The sequence below is a fragment of the Aquila chrysaetos genome, chromosome 8, assembly GCF_900496995.4.
Source record: "Aquila chrysaetos chrysaetos chromosome 8, bAquChr1.4, whole genome shotgun sequence".
Classification (NCBI taxonomy): Eukaryota; Metazoa; Chordata; class Aves; order Accipitriformes; family Accipitridae; genus Aquila; species Aquila chrysaetos.
In genome coordinates, this window is record NC_044011.1 from 24,980,130 (window position 1) to 25,001,944 (window position 21,815).

Here is a 21,815-nt window from a genome sequence, read left to right on the forward strand (position 1 = left end):
ATGTGCAAATAGCTGGATCCTTTGGACAACTGCATCCAATATCTGCTGGAGACTTATATTTCAGTGTTCCTACCTAATTTTTTATGCAATATTTGACACATCTCTTAATGTCCAAAATTAATTAATTCCCTGGCATCACTTTGCCTTACTTTGATATCTATCTATATGAAGGAATCTGTACACAGAATGAGGACTTACTTACAATTTTAAAATAAAGCTAATTAAACACTGACATTTGGTTTATGCTGTCTAATAAGAAAAGAATTCTTTGAATACAATTCAGTTGAGTTATGATGAGATCACACTTAATACTGCCATCCCCTGTTCAACATAGAAATAACAGCAAATACACTGAAATAGGCAAATGCTGTTGCAACTTCAAGTATGGGATTTTTTTGTAATTCAGTGCTCTTTGTCTTTTAGAGTAAAATATGCCTTTTAATCCACTGGGGAGTTAGGGCTGAAGTCTCATGCAATACATTCTTACTCAAATGTAAATGTAAAATTACTATTCAATAATTTTTTTTTTAAGCCCTAGAATTCTGTGGGGATTTTCTTCAAAATTAAATGGTACAGTTTTTCACAAATCCTTCATGCTTATTGGGAGCATTCAGTAATCTGGGTGTCTGAGAACATATTATTCTTAAAATCATATTCACAAATTGATATGGCTTCATTTTGTATTACAATTTTATACATTTTTCCAAGTAAAACATCGTCTCATTCTTTAAGGAAAATTTGTTGTGTTTTTTTTCCCCCAATTTTCAATTTATACTACCTTAATTTGAAATTGAGGTGATTTTCCTGTGCAGTTCCTGAGCTGCATTTCACTAATAGATGGCAAGTGAGGCACCCAGGCTTGTGGTGAATCCCCACTCCAGTGAAAACTGTTTGAGACTTTTGAGAGCTAATTATTTTGCGTGCAGCTGAATAAAAACTTAGTAAAAGTTGCCATTTTCTACCACATACTGTGGCACCCACATGATTAAACATAAATGGACAGGAGCTTGAGTCACTTCCATACTTTCCAGAAATACCTCACTATCTGCATTCTTAATGGCAGTCAGCTCATTTGGATAAAATTTCATCTTATCTCTGATGAGGCCTCACTGTCAATCACATTTCCCCTTTTAAGACAGAGGTTAAATAGCATTTGCTGCAAATTTGGGGCAAGATCTCTGTACAGTGGTGAGAGTGGTTAATATTAGAGGGCTCATGAGGGTTAGTCAAGAGTGGTTACTATTAGAGGGCTCATGAGTGTTAATTGCTTTTCAGGATACCTATGCATACCTATGGCCCCAAGTTAGTGTTAGGGATTAAGTCTTTATATTGCTGTTCTGGTGCATAATGCTCTAGCCAGGCAAAGGAGGATGCCCTCAGGATCGGAAATTTACCTACTAGCATTAGCCAGATTTAATACCATCTGTCATTGTATTCCTCTATATGTTGCAATTGTTCCAAAAAAAGGAGCAGTCATGTTAGCAGCACAATGCGATGCTACTGGGCTTATCTAATACAGGTTAGAATAACCATTGTATCCCATAGCCGTTCCGTTTGCATAACCTGTTTGAATTTTCACAGTGTAATGTTACTGACTCTTGCTGAATTTGTTATCCACTGCAGTGCCAGCTTATTTACTAAAAAAATTGCTACCTGCTAAATCATTCCTCTTTATATAGTTTTACATTTTTTTGTCCCAAACCAGGTGCAACGCTTTGCAGTTCAGAGAGAACAACTGCATCACATTTCTTTTCGGACTTTGTCTCCCATGTAGCAAGATCCTTTTGAATTCTAGTTTTGTTCTTCATAATGCTCTTGTCCCATTCCTGCTTGATATCATTCGCACATTTAATAAGTGTATATTATATTCCATCATCGAGTCATTAGTGAAAATGCTGCATAGTCACTTCATTCCTCTCTTCATCTAGCCCAAGGAATATTTACGCGTGTCATGCAAAATGGAACAGGAGAATCTGGAAGAGACCCACCCCAGATCCTATAGCCAAGCAGCTGCAGTTCTTTTGTGATTTATAGATTCAATTGCCTCTGAAAAGAAAGGGTTTGAAAGAAGATGAGTACCTCACAGGTGACTGCTGTGCCTGCTACAGACTAACTGTTGTAGGCCAGTGTATTTTCCATCAACTACAGATGTATCTATCTTCAGGTTTTTAAAGTGTGCAAGTACCTAACTCAGCCAGAGGTTTCAGTGTTGTAGACCTCGTCCTGAGAGAGCCTGTGAGGCAGGAGAGGGGACTCGCAAACGAAATAGTATAGGTGACCCACCCTTCAGCATATTGTCAATCACCTTATAGGTACTTGGCTTATATGTTGTGACGCGGACTCCTAACCTGGATGTTTTGAACTGTCCTGTGCAGAGAACAGATCCTTCTGTGACTCTATTCCTAGATGTTTTATGGCCACGTTTTCTTTCCTACCAACTTGCACAGTGCATGGGCTAGAGGATGCTCAGTATCTGTTCTCTCTATAGTTCGGCACCATGAACATATTGTGCAGCTGAGCATGAGCTCTGTAAATGCAGGTGGTGAAACTGGCAAAATGCATTCGTTAGCTGAGCTAATAATGATTCTGTCTGAATAAACAAAGTAATTATTCTGTTTGATCTGTGACCATAATGTTACAGCTCTGTGGACATTTCTTGTTCTTTCTCTCATATACTCAAAGCAGGCAGGTTTTTAAATCATTTATCATATGCCTGCTGTATAGACAAAAAACCAATCCTGTTATTCAGCTGAAAGTTGGAAAAAATCCATTAAAATCAACTGAGAGAAAATGATACACAAATGTATACAAAAATGAAAACCAATTTAAATTTACCATGCTGAATTTGATGAAAGACTAGCTAGGGACATCTGTAAATAACCATTTCATCCTTAAAAGTTTCCTTTCCTTTTACCAAGGTCCCAACAGTTTGGAAAGAGGCAAAAGATTTTTAAGCAGGAGTTAACTTCCTAGCAGATGGCTACAGCCACTGTTTCCATAGGTGGAGGCCTTAAAGAACAGATTTCACAAATTTAGGGATACGTGTAGGGAGTTGCTCTTCGAGATCTATTGCAATCTTACAAATCTTTGATTCCACAATTACTACGAACCAAATTCTCAATTTGGTGATTCTTAATGCTTTAGACATAAATAGTTATTATGCCTAGTATTTTTAAATCAATAAATAATAAGACTGGATATAGAAGGATTGTTTGGTTAAAATTACTTACCATAGCTCATCACTTGTATAGTAACGAGCCTTTAGCTTTCTCAGTGAGCTGTGCTTCTGATTCCGCTCACGTTTATACTTGTTCTATATTCGTTTAACTCTGATGGTTTCAGAGACGCTATTCTAGATTCACAGGTGCCCAGATTTGTTCATTGATTATGGAAGAAGAAATGTTCAGCCTTACAATTGCAGTAAATAGGGGGGGGAAAGAAGAGAATGAACTGTCATAATCAACGTTGACTACTGAGACTCTTACATTTCTTTTCCTATCAAAATGAGTACATTTGGGTAAATGGTAATGTAATACGAATAGAAAAATTACCTCAAGATTTCCAGGAACAGAAATTAGGACCTTATTCACAAATAAATTATGCCTTTTGTAACTTCAGATGTCATGTACTGCAAGTTGAACAGAAAAACTGTCCTTTGGAGCCCTCCTTCTCTGTAACTAATATGATTGATATTCATCATCAAGGATTTTTGGGTTGAAATAAAATACAAATCCATTATGTAGTCAGACCTGCAGGTTGACTAGCTGAATGTATTCTGGAGAATAAAAAATAGGGAGAAAAAGCTGCAGTAGTGAAAATCTGTTTTAAAAGGAAATGATATTTGAAAAGAAGAATCACTTAAAGTAGACTGACCTGTGAATACTTTGTGATTTCTTCTTTTGGCATGAAATTCAGATTAAATGAAACTGGAAAGGTTTCTTCTGGAAGTTTGGCGGGGGGCGGGGGGAGGAGGGTTGCCTGGCTTTCATGCCTGCAGCAAGTCTTTTCCATATCAATCTCATCTGCTTCTTATCATACCAAAGTGTGTTCTTAATATAGCAGTTATTGTTATTGTTATTCTTAACATCTTTGAAAAATAATTAAACATGGCTGTTCTTTTGTTCTAAAGTTCTCCCTGCTGTTAAAAAGAGATTTGAAGGTCTGATGTAATTTACTGAATTACTATGTAGTTACCATATTTCTGCAGTGAAGTGTAGTAGATAGTAGTTAAGTACAGAGCACTGTACTAAGTTACTTATTCCATACTGTATTTTGAGAAGCTCATCAAAGCCAGCTGCTAGCAGCTTTGTTCTAACACCCTTATTGCTTTGCAGGCTGATGTTCCTCAGGGAGTGATACGGGTGCAAGCACCTCATCTTTCAAAAGTTTCCATGGCAATACAGCTGACAGAAGAACTGAAAGCTGGTGATATAGTAGCCAGGTTTCTCAGCCAGAAAAGGTACAAACACATTTTTGTTTTGTTATCATTTCAGAGAAGTGGCTTTTCATATATTACATCAAGAAGAAAGTTTTAAAATACTTTAAGTCCAGGTGAGTTCATGAACTTTTTGCACGAATTTAGCCATTAGAATACATGCTTGAGGAATTAACTTAATGCTCCTAATGTCATTAAAGCTCACAAAGCCTTCAGGAATACATGAGTGCCGTTAGTAAAAAATTAACTGCTATTTAATCTGATGGGTCAGGAATAGTTTTGTAACTTTCTGGGGACAAGACAGAAGGGAACTTCAAGAAAATAAGTCTAAGAAATAAAGGAATGAGGAAAAGAGAAAATATTTTGTAAAGAAATGCATTTATATACAGCAACAGTATAGATATTGGGATATAAATATGTGCAAATGTCATGCATGTGCAGTGATTTAAAAGCAAACCTACATTTGAGTCACCCAAATCCATTTAGAAAGGGAGAAGTTTTAATTAAGCTTTTACATCTGTTTTTTATATAAATATGAGCAAAGTAAGACATCAGAATAGACTTAGCAAAAAAACAATATTTAACACGTGTGCATCATATATAACTATTCATACTAAAGCAATAATATGGTACCCTAGTTGAGATTAAGAAGCTGCTTTTTCCTAAATGCTGTTTTTAGAGGTTTACACTTTTGACAGAATGTTATTTTCTATCTATTCCTTAGCATATATTATTACAATTAAGCAGTGAGAATAATAGAATCCCTTTGTAATACAGGGACTTTATTCTTCCACTGTCTGTTTTTTACTTCTTTTAGTTGCAGCAAAACTAAAACCAGCAAGGGTGTGGTTTCTCCCACCCAACCATAAGGCTTTTTCAGAAATATGAAGTGCTTGAGGGTAATACTTATTTTTGCAGCAGCAGTGAAATAAAAATCAGAGAGTAAATATCAGGCTACTTGCTAATAACAATAGAATTCTTTTCTAAACCCCACATCTATCTTATTTTACCTTTTCTATAGCTTATTGCTCACTTGCAGGACTATTCATTTGCACTAGTATGCAAGGGTATTCTTGTTCACTTACTGTATCAGTAAATGAGTATAACAAGAAGGGTTTATGACAGGTACACTGCTGATCTTAATTAGCAGAATTTCTCCCAGACATGTCTAAGTGGCTGATGTTCAAGCTCTTTCGCAATATAGTTATTCGTTGTGTTTTGTTCCTGACAGTGGAAATGTCCAAACACTCAAGAAAGAAGAGGTCTTTCTTTATGAAATAGGAGGAAATATTGGTAAGAATGACTTCTGAACAACTTCTTTTGCTAGAATAAGATTCCTTGGCATGTTGTCCATGGGCTTCACTGTGGTTGCATTTTTATTCATGTCCCTAGCTCTCCCTGACACTAAGGAAGACAGTTAACCTTGGGGAGAAGGAAGCAGAGATGTTGATGTGACCGTCATATTAGTAGTATCTTATTACCTCTCCCAGAGGAAGGCAGCAGCTGTAACAGGTGTTCCTGATATGTATGTACAGTGAAGAAGCACAGAAAGGTTGGATAGGAAGGTGCTTGAAGTTCATCTTATTCATCTCTTTGTATTGAGGCATAATAAGTGAACTTACAGTCCTTCGTGCTCTGCATTTGAGCGTTGCTTGCAGGTTCTTTTGGGGAAAAAAAAGCTCAGCCAGAAAGATGACCTAGTGATAAAATTTTCCAGTGGTTAGTCTTTCCTGCTCTGTCTTCCAGACCCTCTTGATTAAAGCAAATAGAAGATCAGCAAGGTTAATGTCAAAGGATAATTTTGAACACGGTTCTGAAATTTTCTTCAACGAATGCAAAAATATTCTTGCATTGGGAATCAGTTTCTAATCACAGTATTTTTCATATGCTCAGAAAAAAAAAAAAGATAACTAGAAACCAGTATTGGACTTACATTTACTTTTTTCTTATTAACCGTGACCCGTTAAAATTTATTTGAAGTTATAAAATTCCATGAATACCTGGTAATTCTGTACTCTGCAAGTTTAAATCCTGTACGTAAATTGCTACTTCTAGCATTTTTCCTTTTTACCTAATCACTATTTTAAATTGATTTTTGTGTGTTTGTGTCTAAACCAAAAGACTTGAAGGAAATTAAAAATAACACTCTCCCATGTTCCCTACAACAGATACGTTTTAGTGTTTTTACTAAGTCTGATGGCAAAAAAGAAGTGACTAAGATAGGTGGATGCCAGATTAATGTATTATATGCTCTTTTGTCTATCCAGTATGTACGTACATTTGCTATGCCTGTTAAAGCAGGTTGTGATCCCAGATGTAAGACTCTTTTAAAGGAGAGGAGTATCTTGTTTGCTGTACAGAGGTGTAATCATTGTAGAAAAAAGTTTTTGTAACAGAATTCCAGTGAAACTGGAACAACCTACTATCACTTTAAACACGTGACAGAAATTGTATATCTCTGAGAGAAAAGACATGGCTAGTTGCAGATCTGTTTTGTTATGAAATGAGGTAGAAAGCTTAGATGTTTCCTCTCTCTGAACAGTTTACTTCCAGACAATTTCAATTTTAATCAGCCCTTACAAATACTAGTCCTTACTGATACTCTCAGTTGAGATAAGAGAAACTCCCTGACTTTAACCTGCTGTACAGGTTTAAGTAAACCAGCTGTCCTGATCTTTGCCATTTCTCTCTCTCTGCCCGACGTGACTGACTCATGTAGAGGGAGCCCAAAAGGGAGAAGACTTGACAGGCTCGTGATATACTCATATGCTTACACTTACGCTCATTATTGTAACATGCACAGTGCTGCGATCCTGTCCCCTAGCAGATGGAGCTGCTGAAGTCTCCAGACATTACCTGAGTACTCAGTACACTGTTGGGCTTCAAGACACTGAACGGAACTTCTGCCATTGCTTTGTGACCGGGACTGGATAGGGACATGGCAAACTACTGTCCCTGTTCTCTCACTGCCTGAACATGCTGCACTGTGTGGGGGAGAGGGCCTAGTTCAGCAGCATGGGCAGTACAGGTCATGTAGGTTGGGATAAAAATCCTGGAGGGAAGTCAGGCTGCCACCTGGCAAGGAGAACAGATTGAGAGGTAGCAGATGGAGACCAAGCTTGCTTGAGCGGGGAGTCTTGCCTCCTTGCCTGCTCTGCGCAGGTAGTCCAAAGAGCTCGTAGACAAACCCACCTGCAGCATCACACCTCTGCTTGCCTCCTGCTTCAGGAGCACATGTGCTGGAAACGTCTGGCTGGCACACGAGCCATCTACGCCAATCACTTGCATAGTGGAGTAGGAGAGGGGCTTTGATGTAGAGCTGCACATGCATGAGGTAATGCTTTGCCTGCAGGGGAATGGGAAGAGTGCGCAGATCTTGATGGATCAGCATATGCTATTTTCATCATAGCTACTAGACATAAATAGTTGCTTGTAGTGCACCAAGAGCACTGTACTACTTTTCCCCCCTAGGACAGTAACCATTAGAAGTGCTACGCAGAACAGGTGACCAAGAGGAGCAGGATAGGAAGTAACACCTTCTTAGCAGGGACAAACCTTGCTCAAACTTTGCATTTAAGAAGGGGAAAATAACCTGAAATTTTCATGAGCTTCTATGCAAAGGTGAACATAGTGTTTGGATTTAACCACAAGAGGACCAGGGCATTGCTCCTTTTTTCCTAAACCTTCGCAGTGGGGAGCTCCCATGTGCGTGGTCTGTGTGAAGAATTTGACCTAGAACATGCCACAGAGGTGGCACAGCCCCTATTCTCCTTCCTTCTTCCTCTGTCCCCCTTCCTCCCCAGGACAGATAGGACGGGAAAGAGCACTTCTAGGTTTTCGCTGCATTGTCCTTTGTTTAATACCACAGAAAGGGCTTGAAAACCTAAATGGAATAAAACACTGACAGAAACTTTGTACGTTGTTTCCTTTCTTTTTAGGTACTGATGTAATCACATATCTCTTCTGTTTCTAGGAGAACGCTGCCTTGATGATAATACCTACATGAAGGACCTATACCAGCTCAACCCAAATGCTGAGTGGGTTATAAAATCTAAGCAGAGCTAAGCTTACAACTAATGGCAAAAGAACAACCTGTGGACTTACTCTGTAAGGCTGAATGTTTCAAAGGGATACTGTGTCCTTTCAACATTCAACTGTGTTATATATATTAATAGAACCTTATCCAGTTAGGGAAAAAAAAAAAAAAAGTGATGGGAACCCAACAGTGTTTACCAGTAAATTTTCAGTTTTAGCTGCAGCAAAATTTTGGAGATAGCACAGTTTTCCCACTCACATTTGAAATGGGAAAAAGTACCTTAAATATTTTAATGGCACTAATCTACCTCCCATCTGGTAGGTCTTGTTTCAGAAGAATTTATTTTTCAAACAGATGTTTAACCTCTTTATATTAGAGATCTACAATCTGTTTGTGTGGAATTGTGTGTTCATATAGGTCTTTACAGTGCTAGTACACTGGAGAACCAAATCCTGATCAGCACTTCTGAATGGTACAGTATTAAAAATACCTAAAACCAGTAATGAATTCCCAAGTAAGTGTGAAATTCACAGGAAAAAACTGCAATGCAATATATTTTGTCTTTGGAAGTCCTAATTCTGTTCACTTTCTAGGTAAAGTTTGATGAAAACTATTTAAAAACAACTGTGAAAATGCTTTCTATGCAGCTTTTTTGCTAGATCTTTTAAATATTTTTTATTCTTATTCCAGTTGATTGTATTCTTGAGATTATTTAAAAAAAAAAAAAGAAAAAAGAAAGGATCATGTGACAAGGTGAGTAATTTTTAAAGCTCACCACTCTTGGCAGCGTCCTTTCTGGAATATTGTCATGCACTAGAAAGACCTTTAGGTTTTTCAGCAATGATGCTGAAATGTATGCAGCCATGTTACATACACTGGTTTCAGGTTTTTTGGACATCTCATAGATTGCATTTTGTGAACTGCCAAAACCTGCCAATTACTAGCACAATAAAACCTTTCAGGAGGAATAAAATAACTGTGGAGGGAAACTGTTGTCTAAATTTCATAGATAGCAAACCACCAAACCTTTCACTCAAAATCAGTGTAAAGGTCTACTGTGGAGTTCACATAGGCTTTTTGGATTTTATCTGCCACCAGCTTTATATCTGGTCTGTCCTGGATGATGCTAGAAATCAAGTTCTGATTTCCCTTATGCTGATAGATGCTGTGTAAACCCCTTCAAAAATTAATAGTCCAATGGTGAACTATTGCAAATCCTTCTCTTTGGAGGGAAGGACTGAAAGCTCCCTGTGGGATTCACTGATAATGAATTACAGACTGACGTGGCTTGTTGCAGCACAAAGAGCTGTGGACTGTAGCTCCAGAGCCCCAGTCCCACAGCAACACTTTGGGCTCACTAACTTGTGTACTGCTTTACAGTTTATTTGTAAACTAGCTCAGCCGTGCTTAAGTGCTCACACCTACATGCTGACTACCTGAAATATAACTACTGTGAAATTATATCCTTGGAATGAAATATTTTCTTTCAGTGCACAGACAGAATTATATTGACCTCATAGGGAATATTCTACATACAATCAAGGACTGAATTACATTTTTCTACGTGATCAAAGCTGATTAAAGGAATAAAGGGCCTTTCTGCTGAGCTTTGAATACAGGCCCTGACTGTTTTGTTCCCAAAGTAACCACTGAAACTCTCCCTTTTATATATAAGCAGTGGAAGAGAACTCTGAAAGGTCATAGAAAAATTAGACATCTACTGATTAGTTATCCACAGCATATGAACAATTTTGGGGGTGTAAGTATTTAGTGTTTTTTAAAGTCAAAGGCTGTCTTCATATGGAAAGGAAGCATTGAAGGATTCTCAAAAGCAGGATGGATAAAATAGGAAGTTGTTCTAATGTGACTGTACTGCCCTCAATGCTCCATTGTGTTGGGTACCCCTGCATGGTATAGCACTGTGCCACTATGGGCAAACCCTGTAAGACAAATCACTTTTGTCAATAGAACAAACCACACTCCCTGTTCTTTAAATGTAAGGAGTAGAGTAGAAAAACAGTACAATGCTTAGGCAAATATTTATTAATCCAGTGTAATAAATATAAGGGGGTTTTGCCATGTAATACAAAAATGATGTGTGTTTTCATAATACATTATAGTTCTGTAAAAGAGTACTTGTTACTGGAACTCTAGATGTTATTTTAATCAGGAGCAAAGTGCAGATGATAGGAACAGCTGTACAGTTTCAGTATAAAATTACAACCGCCCTGTGGCTATGATCTCTTAAATAACTTTGTTTCTGGTTTAGTGCCATTATCTTTTTTAATTTAAAGCGCTCTTTTATAATTAAATGTTGTTTTTTCTGACTTCTTTTCTCATTTGAATTCTTTTGTTTGTATGTAAAACCTACACAATTGACACTAAGCGGTGATTATTTTTTAATTTCACACTTTATATCTTTGTAGGTAGTTTGTAGTTTTGTGTATAAAAAGAGACATTGATAAGTTAAGAGTCTTGCAACATGAATGCCTACTGGAAAAGGAAATACTGGCCAGAAGTTTAAAACTTTGCTGCAATCACAGCACACCTTAGCTAAATCCATAATGTAACGCTTACTGGGTATATGTGAGGGAACAGCAACCCTCTCAGCACTTATTGAAAATACTAGCTCTTAATTCCTCATAATTAAAAAGTTAAATTAGGGCACAAGGGGGAAGTCCAAAACACATTCAGGTAAGCTGATAAGAATCTTTTATAATTAAGAAGACAATGCTGCGTGGGTTGCTTATTTGCGGCAATTTGGCAACCCATTGTTGTTTGACTGACACTTGGGAAACCCACCTGCATGTTTTTTTTCACCCAGCTGACAGATTAATTGACTTAACACTTAGTGTGCAACCCTGTGCAGACAGAGCGGCGGGGATGCGTCCAGTGCAGCCAAAGCCTGTGCCGGACACACTCCTGGTGCTCTGCTCACACTGCAAGACTGGGCTGGGGGGAAGGAAGGAGCGGGGAAGCAGGCGGTGGCCCCTCGTACCACTGCGTGGATGTTGTGGAGCATGTAAGGATGGTTTTGTGCTCAAAAATCATTCTCCAATGTATACTGGGGCAGGAGCGGGGGGAGTTGCGAGAGGGTCCACAATGCTTGCGTGGGGTGTTGACACTTTTCTCACACTGCCTGTCCTCTTCAAAGACCAAGGAGTTTGCACTCATTTTCCATAACCTCCTGTACTTCCCCACCTTGCGTGAAGTGCACGTCATCCCTGGATATCCATGGGTGCTAAGGCGGTGGCTGTCATCCCAACCAGCTGCCCCCTGTGTGAGCAGCAGTGAGGTAGGAAGCAGCATGGCAGGTTTTTCTCATGTTGCAGGTCAACAAGCAGCAGGTGTGAGTGTGCTGGTGAGGTTTCAGGGCAGCAGGGAGCGCGAAGACGAATGGGTCTGGATGTGTTGGAAGCATGGGCTGAGTTTCCGTCAGGCCTTTCAGTATGCGGTGGCATGACTGAGGTGAATTCGAGGGGTAAGGAGATGCATTTTTACCAGTGAGCACTGATGGAGAAGTAAATGTTTGAGAAAGGCCTGCTTGAAACTTTTTCCAGCCCGTTATTTCTTTGTCAGATATTCTTCTTAAAAGCAATGGAACAGTCCAATAAAATACCCTCCTTTACTAAATATTGAGTTAAATGGCAACAGAAAGCTAACTTGGTGAAAGATTTGCTAAATGAATGATTTCCTCTGTACCACGCATAAATATATCTGAGGATTAGACCTCTACTGTGCTTCTGTGTTTAAAAGGTTGCAGCCATTCAAAAAGAATAAAATGTGTATGTGCTAATCTTGCACCAATATTTATAATAATGTATTTTTTACATAGAGCAGTGCTTTAAAGATCTTTAAACCACTGTTTGTGTTTGCACACAGACCATATCTGAGGCAGGTAAGTACTTACCATCCCCATTGAACAGATGGGAAAAGTGTTCATAAATGTCTGGCCTGCGGCTAGAAGGGGTGAAATCAATCTGATTTGTGGAAACCAAATATAATCCTCCAAAAATTGTTTTAAAAATCTGCTGTATTGCCAATAACAGAAGTACAGCAATCACGAATCTGACTTCAGGGGACTGTTTTAATAAATACAATACTGTGGTTTTTAGCCTGGTTTCCAAAGGAAAGGTGTCTGGGGTAATCTTGCTGCCTGTGTGTGTCTTCCCCTAATAACTTGTGAATCTGTTGGCAGACTTCAATCATTTTTGGCAAATGGAGTGGGGGGAGGGAATGTCTCAAAAATACATTTCTATGAGCTTCATAAAACTAGGCAACTGGAAGGGAGACAGAGGCAGTACGAGTCCTTTGTTCGAAGGGAAGATGACAGCGTAAGCTCAACCTTTATGTAGGCACCAGAACAGATGCGGGAGAGAGACCATACGCGTGCTCTGGCCATGGAGGGAGGCTGTGCTTGGAGCTCCCAGCCAGCCATTGGGAATTGGCATCGGGCGTTAGGATGCCTGTGAAAGTGCTTGCTTGTGTTGCCTTCTGATTTCTGAATCTTCTTTGCTGATGTGATGTGGGTGATTTTTGCTGAAGCTGCAGTTGTTCTCCTGGGCTGGCTTTTGTGGTGCAGCTTCTCCGCAACTTCTGCTTAGTATGGCTCATCCCCGTCCCCTCCCTATGGACTGAGCTCTACCTGCAGTTAACGACGTTCACACAGGTAGCGGTGCATCTGCTCTCTCCACTTGTAGGGCTGTTGGGAATTGCCTTCATCCTGGACAAAAATCAGATCTAAAATTGGTCAGTATCAAAGGACAGCCTTCACGTGCAGGTTTTAAACTGTAGTGGGAATATAACTTGCCATTCAGATCCTCTGTTCTGAATCATACGGAGGTGGTGATGGTTCAAAACCCCTGCAGATGTTACACTCCTTGTTTAGTCCCTTTTGGGATAATTGAAAGGATCCTTCATTCTTCCTGTGGCACTGTAAAACCAATAACACTCATTCACACTGAGAGCTGAAGTCTCCGTATTTCACCTGCCGAATGAGCTTTGCCCTCTGTGTTACCATTATGCCTCCATAATGCATTACTCTTGAAAATGCCTGGGTTTTGGTTTAATTGGCCTGGTTCCCGTGAACAGTCTGATCACACACTACATCACCAGATCGGGTCCTGCAGGTCGGTCAGTTCTGTGCTTCTTTCCCATGGGATTTCTTGCACCTTCAGAACGGCGAAGCATGCACCTCTTCATTTCCTTGTGCGAAAGCCACCCTCTGTGCAAAACCCCTGTAAGCTGCCGCGGGCAGCCAGACCTTCCTGTCCCAACTCGACCACGACTTCCCCCAGCTACGCTTCCTTGTTTCTCTCTCACTCCTGTGGCTGCCGTGGGGCGGGCTGCCGTGGGGCGGGCTGCCGGGGCAGCGGCAGCTGGCAGTGCCGTGATGTGACATGACGTGACGCGACACGACGTGTGGTGCTGGCCCTGCTGCGCTCCCGCCACCCGCCCTGGCTGCCACCGTGGAACTCCATGCCACTGGGTATGCACGGCAAGCTCGCCTCCCCCCAAAATGCAGGCTTGCTGAACATGGAGGCCGCGAAATCGAGTATTTACATCTGATAATCTCTTGACCTTTTTTTTTTTCCTTCAATATAAATAATGGTAAATCAGTACCTTTGGGAGAAAGTGAGAATTCAAAATATTATATAATGCTCTGATTACGTATATCTAATCTATACTAGCGGTCACTTGTGTGTTCCTGTCCACTTTCATGCCATCCATCCTGTCAGCGGCACTGAAAGCTCTTCAACTTCCTAAAGTCATGTATTTAATTTAAGATATTTTTCACAAACCTGCGGCTAGTCATGCAGTACATAACTCTCTTATCTGAGATGGTGCATCAGGCAGGCACAACTTCAGTGTCCAGCTGTCTGGACACAGTGAAGCTGTGAAGATAAGAAGCTTTGCATAGCAGAAAATCACAAGCTTGCGTGAGCTACTGGAGTATCCCTTGCAGGTTATCAACATGCAGATGTATGGCTTGCTCCAAATGACCCAGAATAAATGAGGGAACACATAAGTGCTTGGAAATGGCTGAGGTTCCAAACCCTGGTCTGTCTTGGATTAGCAACTGGAAACTGGTTTCTTCCTTATTCACTTTTTCCCCTAATCTGATAAGAGTTGTTTGATTTAAATCTTGCCTTCTGATTTTGGATTAGTCTGAAACTTTTAGTGTGTCTAACCTCATTTGGTTGTCTTGATTATATTCTATTAAGTTCCCACGTTGTGCTCTGTAAGTTATAAGGCAAATGAGTTCCCAAGCCCTTATTCTGGATCCTCCTCCTGTGCTGTAGTCTGCCAGAAGCTGTCTTTATTCATAAATCTCGTTCAGCCTGCGCAAAGAGAGTTTCATTCAGCAGGAAGCAGAGCCTGAGTAGGTGAAATGGCATTGAGGCTCTCGTTGTGGGGCTTTGGCATATCTGTGAAAGACAGAGCTGAGAGGTGCCCATCTCAGTATCCCAGTCTGCCTCCTGTTCTTCTGTGCATTGGTCTCATTCAGTAAAGCATTTTGCTTCTGTGACTGTAAAATCTTGGGATGCAGCCAGGTGACATCCATCTGGGATGCTGCTGTTTTTGTTTAAAACACTTGATCTTGAAATAAGCAGTATTTTGTGGGGTATGATAAGGGTGAAACCTTATTGTGTGGTCTTGGAGTCCTGGCAAAAATATCTGCTGGTGATTTTAATGAGCCATTGTGAACCAAAAAAAAAAAAAAAATTTCTTCTCGTTGGGTTTAGCAATGAGAGAACAGACAATTCTGACATGATTAGGAGTTCAGATATGTTTTTGCAAAAAGTAGATCAGAAAACATACTATGCAAAAAGCTTTTCAGTCATTCAACTTTTTCTACCAAGATGGTACATTTTTATTTTTTGTAGATCTCTGCTGGGAGGGTATTCTGATTTTTGTTACATTTTTTCCTTGGCTAGATGGTAGAGGAAGATGTGAGAGAATTATTCTGTTTTTTTTCTTTTAAATAAAAGCTTACTGTTAAAAGTATTGTTAAGATAACAATGATGGGCCAGTGTGTGAACATGATATGGACTACTTCAAAAGAGGATTCTTATTTATCCCGGTTCCTTCCAAGTTGAGAAAACAGGGCAGCCAAGTCTGTAGACCAAATGTTTCTGTCATCCATGTGGAACTGTTTCACCAGAGGTCTTCTAGGAAGAGTCAAAAGAAGATAATACCCATGTCCCCAGCCACTCAAATGAGGAGATGTTCTCCTGTGGGTGGTGTTGCCAGCGCTCGAAGGCAGCCCTGAGAATAGTGTGGGCTTGGGTTTTTTTTCTTCTTTTTTTCTTTTTAAATTGGCTAATATTTCTCTTTGAATGCTGCTGTTGTTGGGAATAATGAAAATTATTGTGAAAACTCGGCATAATTAGAAGATTTTTTCTGTACAACCACAATGTGGGTGTTCTGGGGTTATATATAGAATACACAGGATTACAATACTCTGCTCTTCGTTTTTTTAAAGAATTTCTAAGTTGCTTATACCAAATCTGCTTGGATCATTACAAGAGGAATTGAGCTAGTACAGAAGTACTTGCTAAGCCACTGTTGGTAAAGCTAGGAAAGAACTATTTATTTTTTCTGCCAAGACACCTGTGGCTGTGGCACAGTAAATTCTAAAAACACTTATTTGGTTCTAAGAAAAAAATAATTGGTGCATAAACAGTACAACTAAACTGCATAATTAGATAGGCTGATGATGACAGGACTGGTATCCCAGGTCTGTCTATTAGGCGCTGTCTCACAAGTCCGTGTACTGGTGAGATGTCCTTAAGGTTACAAAATAATTTCCTGAAGATTCCATTAAGAAATGCTGAGTGTGGGCAATACTGATTAGAGTGGCTATTCTTCATTTGTCTCTAGCTTTACTTTTAGGTAATTTTAGCACTCCTACACTTTTAAAAAGCCTTTAGCAATATTCGAGCAGTTAGTAAGACAGAGACAAAAAGGTCTACCCTGTATGATGTTTTTGTCTGTGCCAGTGTGCTTCATCTACATTATGTACAGAGAAAAAGGCCAGAAAGAATATTCATTCATGTAACCTCAGAAGGCATAGCTGTTCCCAACAAATACGTTTTAAAGAGGAGCTGGTGTTCCCAAGCGGTGCTCCAAAGGGCGTTCCTGAGCACGGGGAGTCTCTCGGTGCAGATGTGTAGGAGTGGTTGGTGCTAGAAGTGTGTATATAAGCTGCGTTGGAGGATGATCTGCTGCTCCTTGAGCATTGTTGAGCGAGTGTGAAGTGACTGCCTACTTTTGGCATGAAATGACCTAATCCATGCCACTAGCAGAATTGGCAGAGTAGTTAGCACTGGCTGCTTCAGCATGATGTCTTCAGACTTGGAAAACTTTGATAGAGTTTCTAGCTACCATCTCAGCTTGTGTGTATGCGTGCGCTTTCACTTGCCATCTCACCCTCTCACTACTGATCTTTGAATCAAAGTTGGAGTTTTTCAATGAAGTGTGGAGGCAGTAAGAACAACTGCATTTGGCCAGGTTGAAGGTCTGTTGAGTTTTATTATCTGCCTATCTCTGATGGTGGTCAACAGTGGATGCTTAAGGAAGGACTGAAGCGCAGAGCAAGCACGTAGTTGTAATTTCCTAGTATGCTCTCTCAGTAAGCTTGTCACTTGCATGTAATGTCCTTGTATTCGGTAGCCATTAACGAGGTTCCCTTCCACTAATTTTCATAATTGCTTCTGAACCCCTGTAAACTCATGGCATTCACTACATCCTACGGGAGTAAGTTTTACAGTGTCACTGTATATTGTCCCTTTGGAAGGGACTTCTTCACTCAGTGAACAACCCTACCAGTTTACTTTTGCCATGCTACTTATGATTTCGTAGATCTTCTTGGTTGTCCTCTCCTCTGGTCAAAGAGTTGCAGCTCTTTCTGTTGTCCTGTATGTGGAAGCTATTCCAGAAGTTTGGTCATCTTTGTTGCCCTTCTTGAACCTTTTCTTATCCTGGTCTGTCTCTCAGGTTAGGGGAAATCAGAAATGTACCTTGCATTTGCATCTTATCAGGAGGTGAATGTGCAATGATCTGTATAGTGGGACAGTAATTTTGTTATTCTCTGTACCTTAATGACTTCTGATACTTGTTTGGGTTTTTTGGCTATTTTTAATCACTGGGTTGACATTTTCATAGTTATTAATGCAATGATCTTTCATGTCCAGTGGTAGACAGTTCAGATGTCTGGGAAACCTCTTACCTCTGGATCAACTTCCATCAGCATTTTGTTTTATGTGATGTCCAGCTGATCTATACCAGCAGATCTCTTCAGTTTCTTCCTTTCCTCCACCATGCTGTGTCTGTGACTTATTCCTGATCGGAGGGGCTGCAGTAGTGGTGACTTCATGTATTGTTGTTATTGTTCAGCTGAAGAATAGTTCCTGAGCACCTCAGGTGGACTCTGTTGGTTTCTTGCACCTGGATAGGCATAGAGCTGCTGTGGCACACAAGCTGCTGCTTATCTGAATTTTTTGGTCTCGGACAAGTTCAGCCAGGGAAGCTGCTGGTGCTGACACTGTCAGATTGCCCTGGAGCCAAGCTTTGTGTCTAGCCCAGCCCTGGCAGAGTCCTGGGGCCCTTGAGGGATCCCTGTTATTTCTCGCCTCTGAGCTGTGCCTCGACTGGTTGTCTTCTCCCTTCCACAGTGTATAGGGTATGTGTTTTGAGGCTTCTGCCATGATTAGCTTTTTGGATATTGTTTGTAGGGTAAGCAGTGTTGGCCTGCTGGTTTGCACTATTACAGTGTGTAGCACACAGTGAAGAGAGTTAGAGTGTCCAAATCCCTGTGGAGTTTGCCTTTGAATGCTCTACTAATAAAAATATATATATGTAAATTTTGCTTCAGCCACATCAGTGCAGCTCTAAGACCTTTCTATTCTCTTCTAACACCTTCCCTGTACCGCACTAATCAAAAGATATGATTGCCACCTGTGGGCAGCTCGGCTTTTCTTTGCCTTTTTAGAATTTTTCTTTTAAGCTTTGCAGCCAGTCTCTGTTGGACTCCTTGCTGGAGTAGGTCCCCCTTCACAAAAGCACATCAATTCTCACATGGAATTCAGGTAAAGAAAAAGCGTCTGGGGCTCTGACACCATAGCAACCTGACAGTTTATGTCAAGGTGTGCTTTGGTAAACCAGAGCAGGAGGAACTGTGGTCTCTAGATAGCATTTTGTAATTCCTGTGCTTAATGGTTAGCAAAGTACTTTATATTTTTTTCTTCCTCTCCGCGCAGTTGTGCAGTTACGGTGCCTCTGGCGGTGGAGGCTTTCCTGTCCATACAGGCTGTACCAGAAGCCCAGTGCAAGTCTTGAACTACAGACTCCTTTCACTTCCAGGGCTCACCTCTCCTCTGGACCAGCTCACATTCAGGGCTCCAGGTCACCTTTGAAACTGCAGAAAACCTTGCCACCATCCCTCCCCTTACCAAGAGCTTGCTCCAAGGGCTCCTGCTTAAGACCCAAATGAGCAAGAGTGAAGTGGGCGCCTGTTTTCTGGCTGCTTTGTAAGGGGAGAGTGTCTCTGGAGGGTCAGTACTGTGCCCATCTTGTCCCTGCGGGGCATGCGTGTTTTGATGGGGGACCTCGGGGCGACATTTCAGAAGCTGAGTCTCATTGGACTGTTGGCTTTCTTGTCAACGTTTTGCTCCAACACTGGTCCTCTGCTTCGTGGCAATGTTGTTATTAATTACTATTAAAAAAAAAAAAAATCTTGATGGAAAGCAACATTTTTCCTTCTTGGACTGTTTGAATCCTAATGTAATATTTCTTTGTGTTCCTCCCGTTCAGAAACAGTTTATTTTCTTTCCCAACTGATTCTGTTTTCTCTCTTTCTCCTCCTTCCACCCCCTTCATCATCTTCCAGTCCAACCATGCTGTTCCAGTGTCCCAGTGACCTTGAAGGCAGCTGCGCCGTGTGGAAGTGAAGAGGGGCAGCTCTGCATAGGTCTTCATTGTAATTCTGCAGCTAAGCTTCTGCAGGCACTCAGTATATTCAGGCTTACAGGGACTGCAGACCACCAGCAGTCCTGTGCCTTTAGCTTTGTCTCTTCATTCTCTTAAATGATCACCCAAAGACCTGCTTAGAAATGTTAAACTGCTGTAATTACCCAGACTTTCTTAAATCCTTTTTCATCTGTGTCACACTTCTCGCAAATGCCATTCATTTCGGAATGAAACAGCATAGGTACAAATTATCTTTCATTGAGCTATTAACTTATTTCTCCTCTGACCTTTTGTATCACTTCTAAGTATTTATGGTGTCAGGAATGCCTTGGCTCACCGCATTTCAGTGTGGCTTTTATCTGGTTTTGGCTTCATTTAAATTGGTCCCCTATCAATGCACCTCCTGTCTATCCTCTGGCAAGGCGCTGTGAGAACAAAGAAATAGTAGTTTTTAGTGTTGAGTACAGATATTAATCTCAGAAGTTATGGTAATGGCCGGGTCTTCAATTTGGAGCCCTAATTTTACCCTTATGTTTAGTGTAGAAATCTAGTTTTGCTGGGAGATGCGTGGCAATTTCAGAAGACTGAGGACAATTTGATGCAAAGTTCAGAGAAAACTGTTAAATCTATTTCTAAAGTAGAGGTCCCTGCAAATTTACCCTAATATAGCATTTCCTTGTGTCCCTTCCCCCAGGAAGAGCTTGTTATTCTTCTTCAGACTGTCCTCAGAGTGTAGCTAGCTGCCTTTGGGAAAAAAAAACCCCAAACCCCAAACCAAAAAAAACAAAAAACCATAAAAAGTTGGAACAGTGTTGTATCAGAAGAAGAGAAACTGTGAAGTAAGCAGAACTATTCAACCTAATTGTCTCTGGTGTCTCATTGAAGTTTATTAAGGAACAGAAGGGCTAGTTCTAACTTTTATGGGCCAGATTTTCTTAAGAACTTAGTATATGTGCTGTCTTCCTTATACTGGATGTGTTACAGTGGAAACTTGATTTGGAGTGTGTGGTTCGTCCCTGTTCCCCCTGCCAAGTACACGATCCCACATGCTCATTAAACAATGATACCTAGTTGGCAAGTAGTCAATGAATTATTCCTTGTAGCAATGAACTTAGAGCAAATAGCACCTTTATTATTTTTTTCGCCTTGCATTTAGCCGATTATTTGGCATAATTTGCTAAAAATTTTCACAAGAAAGTTTAAATTTTATATTAATTTGCTTTTATAATTGGCATGTGGAAAATACTTCCTTTTTGTATGATATTGGAGCATCTTTGGGAGCTGGAGGCAACTAACCAGTCAAGCAGTTTCTAAAAATAGACACTTGAGCACATTCTTACATGGTTACTTTTTCTAAAAGGTCTGTGCCCTTATCTCTAAAGCTAGTTTGATGTTTGGATTTTGCATTCTAACAAAATCTACCAAAAGCGAACAGAAAACAAACCACCCACCTGTACTGATCAAATATCAATACTACCCTGGAGTCCAGAAGTGTGCACTTTGAATAGCCTGCATGGCAGAGTGAGTTTCTAGTTTTCTTTGCTCAGCATTGTAGAAAATGAGATTAGGTCTCAGTTCTGTAGGGCAGAAGAAGATTTAGACAAAGATTTATGCTGAGAAATGTAATTCAAAATAAAGCATTCCCGTTCCTTGTTTTACAACACAGGGAGAAATGACCATAACAGAGTCAAATCAATATCTATCAACAACTGAAACTGAATATTTATATAAATAACAAGGCACTGATGATACAGCAAATGAAGTGAAATTTGAACTGGCTTGGTACCTGGTTTGGACTGAATGTTCCCTTGTTCAGCTGGAAGTGACAGCAGCCTGATGTCAGACCCTGTTTGCTGCGAGCTGAACGAGGTCTCCCCTTCAGAGAGATGTGTAGAAGCTGGAGGCTGGTGTGGTTTGTTCTGTTGAAAAGGGTCCTCCTTGCTCCCTCTGAGCCTCACAGATACGTAGGGTGTACCAGGCTGGCAGAACCCACAAAGAAGGAAGTGTTTTGGTTTGGGATAAAAGCTTTGGGACTAATGAAAACAGCTGGGAAAGGTGGGTAAAGGTTTTCTTCTGATTTCATAAACTCTTGGGTTATGTGTATGCCCCGATGGGAATAATTCTTTTTCTGGGAGACTTCTCTATACAAAACTCCCAAAGCTTAGGAAGAAGTGGGAGGCGAGGCCAGTCTGGGGGGGAGTCTGCTGTGTGTGCTGTGTTGAAGCTTCAGAAGAGAGCTCCTGCTGCTTGCTCAGTTGGTATGAGCCATTCTGCAGTCGTCAGAGGTAGAGCTGAGTCGGGTCGTCCATGGGGGGCCCACGAGTCCTTTGCCAGCCTTTTGCAGTGTCCTTAAACCTAACGCTGTTAAGCCTG

The 21,815-nt window shown here is 40.5% G+C and overlaps 1 protein-coding gene across 6 annotated transcripts in view; it reads left to right on the forward strand.

Moving 5' to 3' along the window:
* ARHGAP18 (Rho GTPase activating protein 18) overlaps nucleotides 1-10,798 on the forward strand; it is a 99,439-nt gene extending 88,641 nt beyond the window's left edge. For all 6 annotated transcript variants that reach the window (XM_030022275.2, XM_030022273.2, XM_030022272.2 and 3 more), the window contains 3 exons: nucleotides 4,335-4,459; nucleotides 5,667-5,728; nucleotides 8,409-10,798. In XM_030022275.2, coding sequence (XP_029878135.1) covers nucleotides 4,335-4,459; nucleotides 5,667-5,728; nucleotides 8,409-8,500 — 279 coding nt within the window. In that variant the 3' untranslated portion in view covers nucleotides 8,501-10,798. The remainder of the gene's footprint in view (nucleotides 1-4,334; nucleotides 4,460-5,666; nucleotides 5,729-8,408) is intronic.
* Nucleotides 10,799-21,815: the final 11,017 nt, after the last annotated feature.